This window comes from Sciurus vulgaris (assembly GCF_902686455.1).
Source record: "Sciurus vulgaris genome assembly, chromosome: 1".
NCBI classification, from domain to species: domain Eukaryota; kingdom Metazoa; phylum Chordata; class Mammalia; order Rodentia; family Sciuridae; genus Sciurus; species Sciurus vulgaris.
The window spans coordinates 22,056,481-22,073,992 of record NC_136461.1 but is presented as its reverse complement, the minus strand read 5'-3'; the positions used below and the strand labels follow the sequence as shown (position 1 = coordinate 22,073,992).

The window sequence follows — 17,512 nt, the reverse complement described above, 5'->3', positions numbered from 1 at the left end:
GAATCCAGGGGCAGCCAGAGAGGAGGGTGTGGCAGACGGGCGGGGCTGTGAGGCTGGAGGAGGGAAAGGCTTAAGGAGGAGCTGGAGCTTGGATGTGCAGTGGAGAGGCTGTGGCTGTGGGTGAGGGAGCAGGGCAGGGCTGGGGCGAGGCCGCGGGACTCGAGTGTCCCTGGGTGGCAGCTTCAGGTCGGCTCGCCAGCCCCTTCAGGAGCCACCCCCACCTGGGAGTTCCTGAATTCCAGCTGCGGCTCAGGTTGCTCCTGCCGGCAAAGGAGCCCTTGTGGCTGGAGGGCCCGGCCAGGCGCACCCTCCTCTCCAGCACACTCACCTCCATTCAGCCCGGCCCCGCCCCCGGCTTGGGGGCTGGGGTGCTGTCCCCACCTCAGTGGGGGCCGCCTGGCCAGAAGGCCGGGCGGGCTACGGGGTTGATAAGCCGGGAACCGCCGGCCCCCACCACTGTGCCGGCCGCTGCCCGCGCTGCCACCACCATGAGGGTCGCCTCTGGCACCAGCCTGGCGCTCTGTGGCCTGCTGCTGCTGCTCCAGCCCCCGCCAAGCCTCGGCCTCACCCCCCCGTCCAGAGGTGAGGGGCCACGCGACCCAGGGCCACCCGGCCAGGCTGGCTGCCGCCATGAGCAGAGGCAAATGGGATCGGAAGGGGCAGGGGGCACGGAGGCAGGAGTGGCCAGGAGGCTGGCTCAGCGAGGTGGCGATGCTGACCTGGTCAGGGCAGGCTGGCCCTCGGGGATCTCGGCTTCCAGAGGGGCAGACGTCTGGCGCTGCGCCAGGCCCAGGCTGAGTCCGGCTCCTTGATGAGCACAGATCTGGGGGCCCGGGGCACCAGCCCTGCCCCGCTGGGTCCGGAAGGACTCGGCTCTGTGGGGTTCAGCTCTGGGCACTGACTCCAGGAAGTGTAAGTGTTCCTGTAAAGACGGGGAAACTGGGGGGAGGCCACAGCGGGGCTGGGCTGCTGCTCCCCGCTCTGCCCCCCACCCTGGGCCTCCATTTCCCGTGTGCGGCATCGCCAGGAGGGAGCAGGGGCCGGAGGCAGGCGGTCTCTGAGGCCTTGGACCTCTGATGCCAGGCCCCCTCGCCAGGGCAGCAAGACTGGGGGCGCCTCTGCCCCCCAGGCCTCCCCTCTGGATTCTCTGCACCCTCATCGGGCACCCGCCCAGGCTGCCTCCACCAGGAGGGGAGTCCCTTGCGCAAGGCCGGCCTGGCTGCGGGTCCAGGCCAGAAGCCCCGGGCAGAGAACGGGGGCTGCCACCTGCCCGGGGCCTGAGTGGCTGAGCGGGCGTGAAGCCAGGCCTGCCGCCCTCCAGCTCCTGGACCCGGGCACAAGGCGGCGCCTGCCTCCTGGGAGTACAGAGGGACGTGGCTCCTCGGGGTTGTGCCTCGGACCCACCTGGCCTGGCTGCGGAGGTGGCCACCAGGGATTCCTGCTCCCTTCCTTGGACCTGGAGACCGGAGCCAGCAGGTCCCCAGGGCTGAGGGCAACTGGCTCCACGGTGTCCATTCACTTTGAGGCTCAGGCCGGGCAATGGCACCGTGTGGGCCTCTCGGCGGGCCCATCCCCAGTGCCCCCTGCCTTTGCTTTTGGCCACAAGTTGGGGCTGAAACCGGGAAGGTGCATCTGAGAGGCTGTGGCGTCCTGTGCCGCCGCCCTGCGCACTCGGGTGCTGCCAGCGCCGCTGGCTGGCCCCCACCTGCCCTGTGGCTGGTCCTGGCAGGCTCCCCAGGAGGAGGAAGCGGGCAGGGGGCGGACGGGTGCCCAGGGCTGGATGAGCCTCCGTCCTTCAGGCTCAGCTGTGGCCTTTGCGAGCCCCTTGCCAGTGTCCACACACTGAGCGACGCAGGGACCCGCCCCCCAGGCCTGGGTCTGGCTGCGCGCCCAGCCTCTGCCTTCTCCCTCCGCCCTCCCAGGGCACCTCTGCCGCACGCGGCCCGCGGACCTGGTGTTTGTTGTGGACAGCTCGCGCAGCGTGAGGCCCGTGGAGTTTGAGAAGGTGAAGGTGTTCCTGTCCCAGGTCATCGAGTCGCTGGACGTGGGGCCCAACGCCACCCGGGTGGGCGTGGTCAACTACGCCAGCGCCGTCAAGCAGGAGTTCCCGCTGCGGGCGCACAGCTCCAAGGCCGCGCTGCTGCAGGCTGTGCGCCGCATCCAGCCGCTGTCCACTGGCACCATGACCGGCCTGGCCCTCCAGTTCGCCATCACCAAGGCCTTCGGCGACGCTGAGGGCGGGCGCTCCCGGTCCCCTGACATCAGCAAGGTGCGTGCACCCGACCCACGCAGCGGCTCTTGCTGATTCTGGCAGCAAGTCCGGCTGGAACTTGAAGGTGTCCCAGGCTTCCCCTCTGTGCTGAAGGCTTGCACTTCTCCCCTCATGACATTCCTGCCAGGGGGCCGCTAGGGTGCGGGAAACTGAGGGAGGGGCAGATCATTAGGCAGAGGTCTCCAGCTGGGTGGGTGGCAGAGCTGGGGTGAGGACCCCCTAGCCTTCCGAGCCCAGCAGCTTGCAACCTGGTGAGCACGGGATCATTTCTGTTCCCATGACCTGGCCCGGCCAGTCCGAGCTCCTTGCAGGCAGAGCAAGGCAGGCCAGGTGCAAGACAGGGGCCGTGTGGACTCTGCCCCCTGCCTGCCTGGGTTCCAGCCCGCTCGCTGGTGCTGTTGGTGCCACCCTGAGCAGTTATTCATCTCACCCAGCCTCAGTTTCCTCACCTGTGAAATGGGACACCTCACCTGCCACTCTAGGGTCCAAGGCCGTAGGCATAAGATGCTCAGAAGATGCCCAGAAGATGCCTGGTTCCCAACCAGCCCCATCAGCATTAACTATTTTTTCAGGGGCGGGTGGTACCAGGGATGGAACTCAGGGGCACTTAACCACTGAGCCACATCCCCAGCCCTATTTTGTATTTTACTTAGAGACAGGGTCTCACTGAGTTGCTTAGTGCCTCACCTTTGTTGAGGCTGGCTTTGAACTTGAGATCCTCCTGCCTCAGCCTCCCCAGAAACTGGGATCCCAGGTGAGCGCCTCCACACCCAGCTTAACCAATTTTTATTTAATAATCCTTTGAAGGCAGGGGCTCAGGAAAGGGTACGCACCCCATGTTGCCCTCAGGAGGCCCCAGGAGGGCTTTGCACCCACACTGTCCCTGTTCCAGGGCTCAGCATGGGGCCTTCAAGGCGGTCAGGTGTCCTCCACATGGTGTCCCCATGGGCTCCTGCACTTCTCCATCTGCAGCCCTCCTTGGCAGGTCACCGTGCGTGTGCCTGGGGCTCTTGCCTCCTCCTCTACGTCCCACTCTCCAGCACAGATGAGGTCAGACAGTCCTGCTGGAGGCGGGACCCCCATTTCACAGATGAGGAAACTGAGCCGGGGAGAGCTTAAGCAACTCACCCAGCTCCTGAGTGGAGGAAGCGCTCACTCGGACAACAGCCCAGCCCCACCATGACCCCCTGGGGAAGTGACACACCAGGCTGCCTGTTGGTCTTTCTTGTGGGGCCGCTTACAAGCCCTCACAGGAGGTGCTGCAGCTGTGAGTGACAGTCACCGCGGAGGATGCGGTGGCCCAGGTGAGCCTAATGGAGAGCAGTGAGGGTGATGGTGGTGACCCCTGTGGCAGCACAGCTCCAGAGTCCGCGGGCTTCCCCAGATCAGACCGTGGCCTGCGGCAGGCAGGGGACCCAAGGTAGATGGAGCATCTCAAGCTTGGGTTGCAGCTCAGGGACAGGCTAAAATGAAGAGTTGTCCCTTCCTGGCTCCTTAACGCTGCCGCACCCCCTTGGGCCGGGAAGGCACCTCATGGACTCAGCCACTTTCTGGCAGGGCACCAATACAGAGGCCAGGCCAGGCCAGGGTGGGGACCCGCGAGTTAGATGCCGAGAAGCGGCACAGCGGGCTGGAGGCTGAATCCAGACCTGGCAGGGCTCCAGGACGCTCAGCACCACCCTCTTCAGGGTGCAGGACATGGGAAACTTGCGGAAGCGCCGTGGATCCTTTTCCTGTGCGGGAGCGGCGTGCATCCTCCCGGGAACGGGGGGAAAAGGGAACAACTTCCTTCCGCGTGTTGGTTCCTTGGGCGTCTGCGGGTCGTGCTCCCTCCCGGGTTGGGGAGTCCACCCGCCAAACTAGAGGCAGCAGCTCCATTCGTTAGCCTCGGGCGCCCTCCGGTGGCCACAGCGCGGAACCGCACGGTGCTGGGTGCGCTAGCTTGGCCCGCCACCGGAGTCCCTGGGCCTTACTGCCCGGGAGAGTCGGTCCACAGAGACCCTAGCCATGAGTCCCTCGCGGAGGGCACCAGGGACACAACGCGGGCCGTGCTCACGCGGTATGGCTCTCCGCAGCCTGGGGCCTCCACCACTCCCTGTCTGAGGGGGACGCGGTCTGCAGACTCCCCACTTTGATGGAGAGACTTGGCCCTGCCCGGTGACCACAGAGGAGCCTGCCCGAGGGAGGAGACACGCAGGCTCGAGGCCTATGGGGGTAACACTTCAGCCACCTCTCTTCCAGGCAAGAGGAGCCTTCCTCCCCTCTGGCTAGCCAGGTTCTCTTCCCCGGGACCAAACCCAGGCAGGAGGAAGCTCCACCTGCACCGACCAGCCAGTCGCTCTGCTTCTCTGGCCTGGAACTACTCTTCTGTTAAGTCCCATGGCTTCCTGTAGAGCCAAGCAAGGGGAGGGAGGGCTGGTCCTCACACGCCCCCACCTGTCGCAGGTGGTCATCGTGGTGACAGACGGGCGGCCCCAGGACAGCGTGCGCGACGTGTCTGCGCGGGCCCGGGCCAGCGGCATCGAACTGTTCGCCATTGGCGTGGGCCGCGTGGACAAGGCCACATTGCGGCAGATGGCCAGCGAGCCGCAGGACGAGCACGTAGACTACGTGGAGAGTTACAGCGTCATCGAGAAGCTATCCAAGAAGTTCCAGGAGGCCTTCTGCTGTGCGCAGGGCTGGCCGGGCCGGGGGCGGGGCTGAGCCGGGGCGGGGCTGAGCGGGCAGGGGCCGTGAGGCTAAGCATGGAGGCAGGGCGGGGCTGGGGGCGGGGCTGAGCAGGCAGAGGCCGTGAGGCTAAGCGTGGGAGGCGGGGCGGGGCCGGGTAGGGGGCGGGGCTGAGCAGGCAGGGGCCGTGAGGCTAAGCGTGGGAGGCGGGGCGGGGCCGGGGGCGGGGCTGAGCAGGCAGAGGCCGTGAGGCTAAGCGTGGGGGCGGGGCTTAACAGGCGGGGCTGAGCAGGCAGGGGCCGTGAGGCTAAGCGTGGGAGGCGGGGCCAGGTCGGAGGGCGGGGTCTACGTGAGTTTGGGGTGGAAACTAGATCAGACTGGTGGGGCTAGCACCAGGGGTGGGGCCGTTGTTAGGGAGTACTTGCAAGTAATTGGGGCGGGTCCCCACCCAGGTTCAGAGAGTGCCAAGAGAGGAGATGTCAGGAGCCTTTCACACAGTGAGTCTCTGCAGGGACCAGGAAGTGCCCGAATCCAGCAAGAGTGTTTCTACGTCGTGGGTTTCTGGCGACAAAAATTTCTATGACATGGGAGGGTCTGAGGTACCTAGAAAGGTTGAGAGTCCTTCGCAGAGGGGAGGAGGGTCTATGTGTGGGTTTCTCACGGATGCGACCAGCCAAAAAAGGGTGCTGTCAGGGTTAGGGCAGGGACGGGCCAAGACTGTTCCCATTTGTGAAACGGGTCTAAGAAAAGCGTGTCTTTGGTTTGAGGATTCGTTGAGATAATGTAAGGGTGAAACTCAATATGTGGCTTTTAACGACTTTTCATTGAGTTCTGTGTTCTTTACTGTGTGGTTTCTAGTCACTTGGGACGCAGCATCGAACAAAATAGGTGAAAGGCTCTGCTCCTGTGGCCTTTTCCCTTTTAGAGGGACTTGTATTTTGATCATCATTATCACCCTCTTCATGGATCTTGGCCCTGGTGCAGCGGTTCCAGCCTCCGGTTGAGGGTCTGGGGCCTGGACCCTCACATACCCCAGTTGAGGGTGTCAGTTTCCCTGAGTGTGTGAGGGGCGCTGTTCTTTCTGATCAGAAAAGAGCCTTCCACTGACATGTCCATGTCTCATGATTGTGAGATCTGAGTCTCCCCTTGTCCCCCCAGTGGTGTCGGACCTGTGTGCCACGGGGGACCACGACTGTGAGCAGGTGTGCATCAGCTCCCCAGGCTCCTACACCTGTGCCTGCCACGAGGGCTTCACCCTCAACAGTGACGGCAGGACCTGCAACGGTCAGTAGGCTGGGCACCGGCATCCCTGGGGAGAGGTGGCGGGGAGCTGGCTTCTCCCAGAAACCCATCCAGGCCTCCCTGCACTTTGCCTCTGGATCAGCCCTCAAAGCAGACAGGTGCCTTCTGGAGTTTGGTGTCTGCGGAAAGTAATTTCCTGACTCCAGTTCCTTTCTTTATCACAGAAAAGTGATAGTCTGGTGGAAGGAGTCACATAGTCTTGAGCTCTTGGTTCCTCTGACCTGTGCGATGTACCAGCTGTTTTCAAAGCTGTGTAAGGGGTTAGCAACCCTGGCTTCATGGAGGGAGCTCTGAGGTTAAAGAGGCCGATCCCCAGCCCAGAGCTGGTGTGTGGTGGGTGCCCAGCCAGTGGCCAAGATAGTGGCTTTGTCCTCAAGCCTCTTTCCTTCGCATCCTTCCCAGTCTGCAGTGGAGGTGGTGGTAGCTCGGCTACTGACCTGGTCTTCCTTATCGATGGCTCCAAGAGCGTGCGGCCAGAGAACTTTGAGCTGGTGAAGAAGTTCATCAACCAGATTGTGGACACCCTGGACGTGTCCGACAGGCTGGCCCAGGTGGGACTGGTGCAGTACTCGAGCTCCGTGCGCCAGGAGTTCCCACTGGGCCGCTTCCACACCAAGAAGGACATCAAAGCGGCCGTGCGGAACATGTCCTACATGGAGAAGGGCACCATGACCGGCGCGGCCCTCAAGTATCTCATCGACAACTCCTTCACTGTGTCCAGCGGGGCGAGGCCTGGTGCCCAGAAGGTGGGCATTGTCTTCACTGACGGCCAGAGCCAGGACTACATTAATGATGCTGCCAAGAAGGCCAAGGACCTTGGTAGGTGCTGCCTGCCTGGGCCCTGGACTCCACTGATGGCCAGAGGTGCACACGGGTACAGCCCAGCTGTACTGTATCTTGTCTTCTGATTAGTGCCCTGAACCCTGGTACAGTTGGACGAGGAGGGATTTGTTAGTCAACCCTCTCTTAATATCGATGACAAAACTGAGACTCTAGGGAAGCAAGTGGTTTGTCACGATGGTCCTTTTGTAGGTGAGACTTGGAACTTTTCCAACTGAACATTTATTCCCAAGAACACACCAACTTTTGGAGGGAAAAGCCTTGGGGCCGAGCCTGACCCTCAGTTTTATTGTTGTTGAATGAGGGAAATAATAACCGCCAGATGGGTGGTTACAAGGATTAAGTGAAGCCCCCAGTACAAAACTCCAGGGCAGGTGGCTTTCCTGGGCTCCCTGCCCCTGCAACTCGGGCATTGTGCCTGCAATTCCAGAAGCTGCCTCTAGGAGGCGTCTGGTGGCTCTACCAGGAGTCAGCCCTGCAGCTTCCAGTCTCCAGGGCCAACCCTTCCCTTTTTGTCCTCTGGCAGGCTTTAAGATGTTTGCGGTGGGTGTGGGCAATGCTGTGGAGGATGAGCTGAGGGAGATTGCCTCGGAACCCGTGGCAGAGCACTACTTCTACACGGCGGACTTCAAGACCATCAACCAGATCGGCAAGAAGTTGCAGAAGAAGATCTGTGTGGGTGAGTGAGGAGGGAGGCCCGGGCACCGATGGGCAGGCAGGGGCTCTGGGGGGGATGCAGCCATCCTGGAACTGACTGTGGGTGGGGAGAGCTAGGGACCAGGGTGGCGCCAACAGTTGGCAGCACCGGGAGGTGAGCTGGCAGGTCGGTTCTTACCACCAGCAGACCTGCGTGCGGGGCACTCATTACGTGAACCGTGTAGTTCTCCAAGGCACCGTGCACTCCCATTGGGTAGGAATATCATCCCATTTCGTAGACAGGAAAGCCAAGGCCAGAGGGGTGGGGCAACTTAATAACCGGGGAACCAGGGTGGAGCCCAGCCCTTCCCCTGGTCCTCCCTGGCTCCCCTACCAGCTGGCACCTTGGGGTAAAGACTTTGGGCGCCAGGGCCAAGGGGGCCAGTGTATCTCAGCTCTGACACTGATGGCCACGGGCAAGTCATGGATTCTTCCTGAATCCCAGAGGGTTGGGGTGAGGCGTCATTGAGATGCACGGAGGCCCGGAACGGTGTCTTGAACGTGGCAGGTGCTCAGCCCAGGTGCTGTAACTGCAGCTCCCGTCAGGGCTCCGAGGGGCTGGGCAGACGTCCAGGGATCGCCCCCTCGCTCCCAGGAGGGCTGTGTGCCGCTGCTCTTCTCTTCCTGTCCCTCAGCTCTCCTAAGCTCCTCAGTCCCCCAAGACTCCCCTGTGCCACCCTGAGCAGTGACTGTCCCTAACCCAGACAACTGGTCCACAGCTCTCTTTTCTTGTCGGTTTCTTGTCCCCTGCAGAGGAGGACCCGTGTGCCTGTGAGGCCATTGTGAAATTCCAGGCCAAAGTGGAGGGGCTGCTGCAGGCCTTGACCAGGAAGCATATCCTTTCCGGAGGGCGGGGTGCAGCAGGAGGGAGCATGGCCCCTGCGGGGTTGGGTTGGGCAGCCTCCTCTCTGCCAGCTGCCTGCTGAGGATTTGGCAGTGGGCTGGCACAGCCTTGCCCCAGGCTTTCTCAGATGCAGAGGGTCCTGAGGGAAACTGAGGCCCAGGCCGAGCTCTAGGGACGGGACAAGACACAGCACCCAGGACAAATCCAGGAAAGCATGGTCCCTGCGGGTTCCCCACTTCTCAGGCTCATGGTGGCCTGACCCAGACCAGCCCATGCTCAGAGGTGGGGTGAGTCCCCAGCACCTCCCCTGGCTCAGCCAGGGTGAGGAGGGCATGGTGCCAGGCCGCGTGTGAGCCCAGCCCAGGGCTCACGGGATGGGCTGTGCTTTTGGAAAGCGACGTTATCAGCACAACCAAAGGATACCTTCTGATAGAGGGGGGACACGCGGTGTGGTGTGGGGGGCTGATGAGAGAAAGCTCCAGGAGAGGGCCCCCTGCTGGGAGGAGGCAGGAAGTGGGCCACAGCCAGCGCCACTTGCTCTGGCCCGACCCTCTCCTTAACTCAGCGTCCACTGGAGGCCGTCAGCAAGCGGCTGGCCGTCCTGGAGAACAGAGTCGTCTAAGGCCGCCGTCCCCACCTGGCCTCTCCACCTCCGCATGCGAGCTTGGCTCAGAGTCCTGCGGAGTCCCTGCGCTGGGTCGGCTCCATCCCGGGCTGGGGCCGTCAGGAGCCTGGGACAGAGTTCGGGAGCACGTGCGTGTGCCCGAGGGAGGGCTGTGTGTCTGGGAGCCGGGGTGTGTGCACGAGTGACACCATGGGGAGACTGTGTGTGCCTTCCTTTCCAGTCAAAAGCCTAATATATTCCGATATTTTTTTAGTTAACCCTTTCTTGACCCGGAGTGCTGTGAATCTCTTCTGATTTCTCTGTTTCCCCCGCGAAGAACAATTAAATGTGACTTGACGTAGGCACTGGATGGGGCCACCGGCCGTGTAGTCATTGGGGGACCAGGAGGAAGGACTGATGGGGGCAGTGGGGTGGTGGTAGGGACAGCAAAAGGGGTGGCCCCAGGGATGACCGCGGTCATATCAAAACCAGCTGTGTGTGTCCTGCTGTTTTCAGTTCCAAGTCTACCTCGTGGTCTCATTTCATCACCCAGTAGCCCCGCCCAGGACGGGCTGGAGCCCCTTTCACAGATGGGAAGGCTGGGCATCTGGGTCAGCGGGGTCAGCTGCAGAGCTGGGCCTTGGCTGGGTCTAGGTGTGCGGCGTGGAGAGAAGGGTGCCAGATGGGGCTGATTTGTTCGCGCGCTGCTCGTTCAGACGCCAGAAGCCCACAGAGCATCCTCTGTGCCAGGCAGGTGTCTGAGACACAGCCCTGTCCTTCAGGGACTCACAGGACCCTGCAGTCACCCTCGTCCGGCCGGAGAAGCGAGGGGGAGGCACTCAGGGTTCCTGCCTCCTCTGGCACCTGGGAGCTCCTGGGCGAGCGCACCTGTGATGAGGGGACCGGCCTGGGCGCCCACCCTGTCCCCACGCCCGAGGGCATCCTGTTTCCTGTGCACAGAGATCTTGCCCGACCCCAGCACAGACAGCGCCCCACTGCGGGCACACAGGGAAGGGCTCCTGAGCTCCCACCTCTCTCCCTGGCCCCTGGGAAGCTCAGCCTCGCCCCTCAGAGTGTGGTCGCAGGACTTCCCAAAGCCATTTCGTTTAAAGCGTTTAGTGTTACTGCTGGATTCGCACTCGAGAGCTGTAAAAGGGCCTTCAGGAAGCTCAGAATGTCCCCAGAGGGCCTCCTCAGAGGCAGTTCAAGGAGGCAGAATAACAACCCTATACGACGGCACAGCTGCACAGGCTGTGACCCCGCCCACCATCACGCCCAGCCCTTCTCTGTGCCAGGCTCTGGGTGAGGGGCTCTTCTGCGGTCTCAGGAGGTTCCTGTCACAGCTACCCCATGTGGGCTCAGTCCATGATTCTTTTTTTTGAGATTATCCACTTCTCTCTCCTCCCCGCCCAGGGGTAGCAACCATGTTGATGCTGTGTAATTGCATCTTGGCCTCAGCTGATTGGTCAGTGGGTGGACACCTGACCCAAGTTGAGCCAATCAGCTTTCCTTTTCTGGAATGTGAATGTGGGAACCCTAGTTACCTGACTGGTGGTTCAGGAGCTGGGAAAGGTCTCCATCTTCTTCCAGGTGCCATGAAAACCAGGAAAGTTAGAGGCCACCCTCCTTGGAAAAGAGAAAAACAGCATTTTCTGGGCTGTTGATGGCATTCTGGTTAAAGAGTGTTTCAACTAGTTATTGCTGTGTAACAAACAGTTCCAAAATGAAGTGGTTCAGAACAACCGCCAATTATTGTCATTGTGCAGATTGAGCTCATGTGGATGATTCTTCTGCTCCAGTGCAGTTGGCTGGGACTGCAGTTACCTGGGTTTTGACCAGGCTGACGTATCTATCCCAGCTCACTTACCTGCCTGGTGCCTTGGTAGAGATGACTGGAAGTCTGGGTCTTTCTCTCTCTCCTTCTATGTAGTCTCAGTACCTTACGTTCTCTGTGTGGGCTCTCCAGCAGAGAAACTGATCTTCTTACGTGTGGTGGTTCAGGGCTTTCATTTGATTGGTCACAATAGTTGTAGGTGTTTCAAATTTAAGGACTGGGGAGATGAACTCCACCTTCTGAGGGAGGAGAGTGACAAGGAGTTTTCAGCTATCTTTGATCCACCACATATGGTCATTCACTGATTTCTCTCATTGGCTCTGATGATACTCCCTGACTTTGACATTCATTAGTCAACTTTGTATTTCTATGACAAAATACCAGAAGCAACCCATTTTATAAAGAAAAAAGGTTTATTTAGATCACAGTTTTGGAGGTTCAAGTCTAAGATAGGGAGGCCCAGTTGGTTTGGGTTCTGGTGAGGGCAGCCCATCATGATGGGAGCATGTGTAGAAGCAAAGGGTCATGTTTCAGACTGGATGGGGGAGAGACAGACAATAGGTTCCACAATCCCCTTTTGGAGGCCGCAGCCCCAGTGGCCCAAGGATCTCCCTGTGGGTCCTGCCTCCTGAAGCTTTCACCATCTCCCCATGGTGCCACCCTGGGGACCCAGCTTTGAGCACACGGGCCTTTGAGACACACCCCAACCAAGCCGCAGCACCCAGGAAGCCTTCCCGTGGGGTTGAGCTTGGCTGGGTCTGTTTCCATTGCCTGCCACACGAGGACCTGACTGGGTTGCCTCTGTCACCTCCAAGTCCTTGCAGCCTTGTGGTGGCCTTGGTATCCAGGTTCTCGTCCTTCAGTTCTGGAGGCCATCAGTCTCTCCTGAGTTCCAGCCCTGCACCATGCTGCCCCCTGGCATCTCTGGCCATGGGAGGAACCCCAGTTCCTCCTCCTGGTCTGTCAGCGAGACAGGGAAGGGACACCACCTCTGCGCGTCCCCAGTGGAGCTGACACCACCGTGCCTTCTGGGACATAGTTTCTGGCCTCGGGGACATGTCTGCACTTGCCAGTTCCCTGACACCTCCCCGGAGGTGCTGTGGCTCCCGGGGCACCTGGTGCCCACGGGCACTGCCCAGAGAGCCCCAAGGCTCTCTGCAAGTCTACTTCCAGAGCATCGAGCTTGTGAGAGGCCCAGCTCCTGCTGGAGGCCCAGCTTCTCCAGGAGGCCAAGAGGAGGGCAGCCTTGTCTCAGAACAGCACTGGCCTGTGCTGGGACTCAGGTGGGGGGACACGGGCCTGCCAGCCTGGGGACACGGCTGTCTCCATGACAGGTGATAACAGCCCACCTGCGCCAGGCGTTATTCCGGGCGCGAGGGAGGGAGTGTGTCTCCTGCAGGGCCCGCAGCCTGGCTTCCCCGCTGCTCCTCTCGGCCGGCCTCGCTCCCCCATTAGTGGAGAAAGCAGGGACTGCCCGAGGGCCTGTGGGGCCTTCTCTGCGTGCAGGATGGTCGGTGCTTCTTTTCGAAGTAAACCGAGTGGACAGTGCCAGGCGCTCCTGCTGGGCCTGGTGGAGGCCGCTACCTGGCTCTGGTTCCCAGGAGACGTCCCGAGGGAGGGGTGCCCCAAGGGTCAGGTGCCCTCTCTGCAGTCACACAGCCCACGACTTGGACAGACTCCTCCACCCTCTGGCCCCAGGGTCCCCAGCTGTGAGCTGGGGCAAAGCACCGCCCTCACAGTGGGGAAACTGGGGCTTGGCCTGAGCGTGTCCAGTCCTGCCAGGTCCCTGGAGGACACAGCACAGGGGTTTGCAGAAAGAAGGCTGGAGGCACCAAGAGGCGGAGCAGAGCCCTCCGGGACCTCTGGACCAGGGGACGTGTGGGGAGGGCTGGCAGTGACGAGGAGCGCGGGCGGGAGGGGTGGCAGGGCCGAGTGGCTCTGGGTGGTGCCCGGCTTATTTCTTCTGTGGGCTCATCCGCGTGGGCACTTGTTCAACGTGTATCAAGCACTTCCGAAGGCTGAGCGCACGCCAGGCGCCGGGGGTGGATTAGGACATGCCCCAGGGTCTGGTTTGTGATGCTTCTGTCCGGGGAGAAGGCAGACCTCAGACAGGAAGTTGCATGACGATCTCACCTGGACGGCAGGATGGCAAGTGGGGGTCCGATGAACCTCGGCTGACCCCGGGAGAGGTGGGCCCAGGTGGACCTGGAGGGGAAGGGGGCGCAGGCAGGGTGTGCTGAGTGGGAGCAGCAGGCGCAGGGTCCTGAGGCAGGAAGGCGTGTGGCCTTCCCAGGGCCTCATTGCAGCTGTGCCACATGGCTGGGAGCAGCCGAGAGCAGCCAGGAGCCCGATGGGGGCCAGACGCTGGGTGGCCTCCAGCCTTTTTAAGAACTCTGGCCTGATTTGCAGGATGGCACGAGGCCCAGGGAGGGTTCTGAGTGAGGAGGTGATGTCACTGACCCTCCTAGCACACACAGGCCTGCACGGTTTCCCTTCGAGGCCAGCGGGGTTGTGAGGTGGACTGTGAAGAGGCCACAGCTGGACTGAGTGGGACCCGGCCTCGCATATCTAGGGAGCTGCCGGCCCCGCTGGGTCACAGGCGCAGGGTCCTGAGGCAGGAAGGGTGGGCACAGCGAGCCCCTCGGGCCAGGCAGACTGGGCGGGCCTGCCGGGAAACCCGTGGGGTGGGCACAGCGAGCCCCTCGGGCCAGGCAGGCTGGGCGGGCCTGCCCGGGAAAGCTGGCATGAGCAGGTCTCCCGGCGGCCACGGGAAGTACATCAGTGTGCCCCCTTTTACGAGTGACGGCACTTGTCCAAACGAGGGCAGGAGGCAGGCCCAGGGTTCACCCACAGGAAGCCCTTCTTAACAACAGGAGGCGGGGCGTGGCCACAGGGCGCTCAGGCCCCGAGCCTCTGCCCGCCCTCCTTCCCAGTGTCCTGAGGCCTGCAGGGCCCAGTGGACCTGGCCTGGAGGGTGCGCTAGCAGGAGCCGGAGCTAGGGGAGACAGGCAGGCTGGACCCTGGAGGAAGGGGCTGAGAGGCAGGAGTGGGAACCCCCAGGCAGGCTGGGGGTTGGAGGCGTGCAGCAGGGGAAGCCAAGCAGAGCTCCATGCTGGGGAGGCCCATGCAGGAGGGCTGGAGAGGCCGGCTCGGAGCTCCCCTACTGGCCTCCGCTGCTGGTCAAGCCTGGCTCAAGGCCTGTCCAGGCTGAGCTGATGCGGGCTGGGAATCTGGGGCCTCTGGACTGAGCCCCAGGACGCTCCACGTGAGCCAGTGGGCAGCGGTGTGTGCTGAGGGCACCATCCAGCATTGGCTGCCTGCTGGTCCTCCATCTTGCCTGGGGTCTTCGTGGGTGGGATACAGGGGTGGCGGAGCAGCCAGGTCACCACTGGGCGCTGTGCCGCCCCCACCAGGGCTACGTTAGGGCCCTGGATATGGGGACAGAAACTCCACAGCCTCCTACTTAAGCACAAGAAAGAAACCCAGGGGTCCCGTGCCCGTCCTCGTCCCACTGTTGAGGTGGACAGACCAAGGTACAGAGCACTGAGATCATTTGTGCAACATTGGCTCATGGGCCTGGAGGTCCTTCGAGGTGGACAAGACCTAGCTGTGAGCCGGGCCAGCAGCAGGGCATCGGGATGGACCCTGCACCCGGATCACTCCCTCCACAGTGCTCCAGGGGTCCCCGACGTTACCATGGGGGTCACAGAGGAGCCTCAGGTTTTTCCTCCATTCTCCAAACGCTTCCTGAGGACCTGCTGGGCGGGGCACGTGCTCGGTGGGAGGTGGAAAGGACCCATGAGACGCGGTTCCTCATCGGGGAAGCTTCTGGTCTGTTTCAGGCCAGAGCTGGAGTCTGAACACACCGTGCAGCGACAGCGATCAGACAGGGGGCCTCTGAGGGCCGACAAGTCTGCGGCGCTCCCTCCGTCCCTCCCTCCGTCCTGCTCGGGTGCTGGCAGCCACAGCGCTGCTGTAGCTGACCTGAGGTGTGGTCACACCAGGGCGCATGGACCGGTGAATTGGCCCAGCGTTAAAGAGGAGGACCTTGGTAAGTCAAGGCATGACCGACCTCGGTGCTTGGACGTGGACTGCGAGACCTGGACTAGAAGCTGCATCGGTGGATCACCAAGCGGTGATTTGCTGAGCACCTGCTGAGCGCCGTGTTTCCCAGGCTCTGGGGACACAGCAATACGGGGCCGTGTCTGGCGCTGCCCTCATGGCCCTACCTGCTGAGGGGAGCCTGGTGCCCGGCGGGAGAGGTGGAAGGAAGTGTGGCAGCGTTTCGGGCCGGGAGTTCCCAGCAGCACAGAGGCAGGTGTGCCCCGGCTGGTGCCCTGGGGGAGCCCAGCAGGAACGTGGGCCAGGGCTGTCCCTTCGGGCTTGGCTCTGAGCTGTGCCCAGTGCAGTGGCGGGTGCACATTCCCGCGTGATAGAATTGCTAAGTTGCCTACCAGTGCGCTCGCACCAGGTGACGCACCAGGTGACGCACCAGCTGAGGTCGGCGGGGGGGATCGCCGCCCTCCCAAGGGCCAACTGGAGCTCAGGGCCGGGAGGGCGCCTCTGGGTCACGCTGTGGCGAACCCAGGGTGTGAAGCCAGGCTGTTGGACCCCAGAGCTGCTACTCTCCCACCGTGCTACCTGCCGCCCGGGCGAGGCTTGCGGAGCCTGCTTTCCCATCTGTGAAGTGGACCTGACAGTGGGCAAGGGGAACGCGGGGTCAGCCTTGGACCTCGGAACTGTGGGATTAAAAGTTCTTAAAAATTTAAATTTTAAAGTTTAAAAAGTTAAACGTTTGATTCTCTATTCAAGGTGTGCAACGTGATGTTTCGGTATCATTGATGCAGTGAACCGGTGGCAGTGAGCTTCCTGGGGCTGCAGGTTCTGAGGCTGCCATGGGGGCACCTGGCCACACGATGGCGCCATCGGCCCAGGAATGGGGCGGTCGGCCGGCTCCAGGAAGGGTTCCGTGTGGTCACCGAGCTGGCTTGTTCCTGCTGCTCGTGCCACCTGTAGCCCCCAATCTAACCCCCTGAGCTGTACCCCCTCGAGGGGCCGCCCAGCGGCCATCTCCTGTCCCTTGCTCCTGGGGACTGTGAGGGGCCAGGGCTGCCCCAGCAGGAGCACCCCAGGAGGACCCTCACTGTGCTCCACCTTCCCTTGCGCCTACAGTCCTTTGTCCCCAGATGAGGACGCGGCTGTTCTGAGCCAAACTTCCCATGGCCTGGTATGGGGAGGTTCTGAGGGACCTAGAAACAGGTGCCAGGAGGCACCAGGACACCACAGCCTGGCGTGGGCTGGCCCGTCCCTGGCGCTCTGGGTGGCAGTGAGCAGGGGCCATGCCTCTGGCGTCGGTTGCCCACTAGAAAATGGGAAGAATGGCCTCCGTTGCTGGGTGGGGCCTGTGCAGCCAGCTGCCGTGTGCCGTGCAGAGCACGACAGGTGTCTCCGTGTGCTGGGCGGGCCTGCGCCTCTGCTGCGGGGCCCCTTCCTGTGGTGGCAGTGTGGGGCTTTGGGTCCAGGGTCAGGCCTCGGTCCTCAGGTCAGCCTTAGGAGGGACGGAGTCTCCTTTCCTTCCTCCCCGGTGGAACACCTACCCGGGCCCAATGCCCGCTTCCCTTCCCTGCAGGTTCAAAGTCCCTGGTGGCTCCTTCCTGTGCTCCCTCTCCCTCCTCGTCAAGGCTGAGTGATGGGACAGTGACAGGACTTGGGTCTACAGGGGAAGTCGAGAGAGTGCACGCGTGTGGCCGGCCAGGAGGCTGTGACAGCAGCTGGGACACAGGGAATACCCAGGAGGACCTGATTCACTGAAGGGCACCAGCAATTGCCACGGGGCTTCCCTGTGGCCAGCAAGCTGGGCTGTCCACGCGCTGGCCCGAGCACCTGGCTGTTGTGCTAGGTGCTTGATGTGCCTGGGGAGGCAGAAGCCACCGCTGATCCCTCCAGAGGCGAGGCTCCTGCCATGTCTGTGGCGGGCACGGCGCTTTGAGGAGGGGCCAGGAGCCACACTCAAGCTCCCAGAGAGTCCAGGAAGCGGCACAGGAGTCTCCAGGGGTCCCCAGGGGCCTCCTGTGCCCCGTCCTGGGTGAGAGACGTGGCTCCAGACTCAGGCTCCGGTGACCTTCCTCTCCGGGTCTCCTCACCTCTGGCACCTGCGGCTGTGCCAGGCACCCTGGAGGTACTTTAGCCCTGTGAGCTGAATTGGAACCCAGACCCCGGCATAACGAGGGGGTGACAGCGCTCAGTGAGACGCCGGCCCGAGGTCACCTCTGCTTCCCAGGGGCACAACAAACACACGGGCTGAATGGTGGAGTGAGAGAGTGAGTCTGCTCCCTGTTTCCCGCAGCCCTTCAGGGCGGTGGCACTAAATGGCTTATAAATAGTGACTTTCAGTATGTTTCGTATTTACAGACAACGTGTGGTGTGTGGATACAAGTCATGGAAATATGGATC

General features: G+C 62.1%; 1 protein-coding gene across 1 annotated transcript; it reads left to right on the top strand.

The window, feature by feature from the left end:
• Window positions 1–329: 329 nt before the first annotated feature.
• On the top strand, window positions 330–9,548 carry MATN1 (matrilin 1). Its single transcript, XM_079114798.1, has 8 exons — window positions 330–582; window positions 1,923–2,269; window positions 4,718–4,940; window positions 6,098–6,223; window positions 6,644–7,060; window positions 7,608–7,760; window positions 8,531–8,611; window positions 9,194–9,548. Exons 1-8 carry the CDS (start codon window positions 489–491, stop codon window positions 9,241–9,243), a joined length of 1,491 nt encoding a protein of 496 aa, XP_078970924.1. The 5' UTR covers window positions 330–488; the 3' UTR covers window positions 9,244–9,548.
• Window positions 9,549–17,512: the final 7,964 nt, after the last annotated feature.

Bases quoted from the DNA above. Each gene is read 5' to 3' on its own strand.
- MATN1 (XM_079114798.1), top strand. From the start codon at position 489: ATGAGGGTCGCCTCTGGCACCAGCCTGGCGCTCTGTGGCCTGCTGCTG. The intron at 4,941-6,097 runs GTGCGCAGGGCT...TTGTCCCCCCAG, and splicing joins GTTCCAGGAGGCCTTCTGCT to TGGTGTCGGACCTGTGTGCC. The intron at 7,761-8,530 runs GTGAGTGAGGAG...TGTCCCCTGCAG, and splicing joins GCAGAAGAAGATCTGTGTGG to AGGAGGACCCGTGTGCCTGT.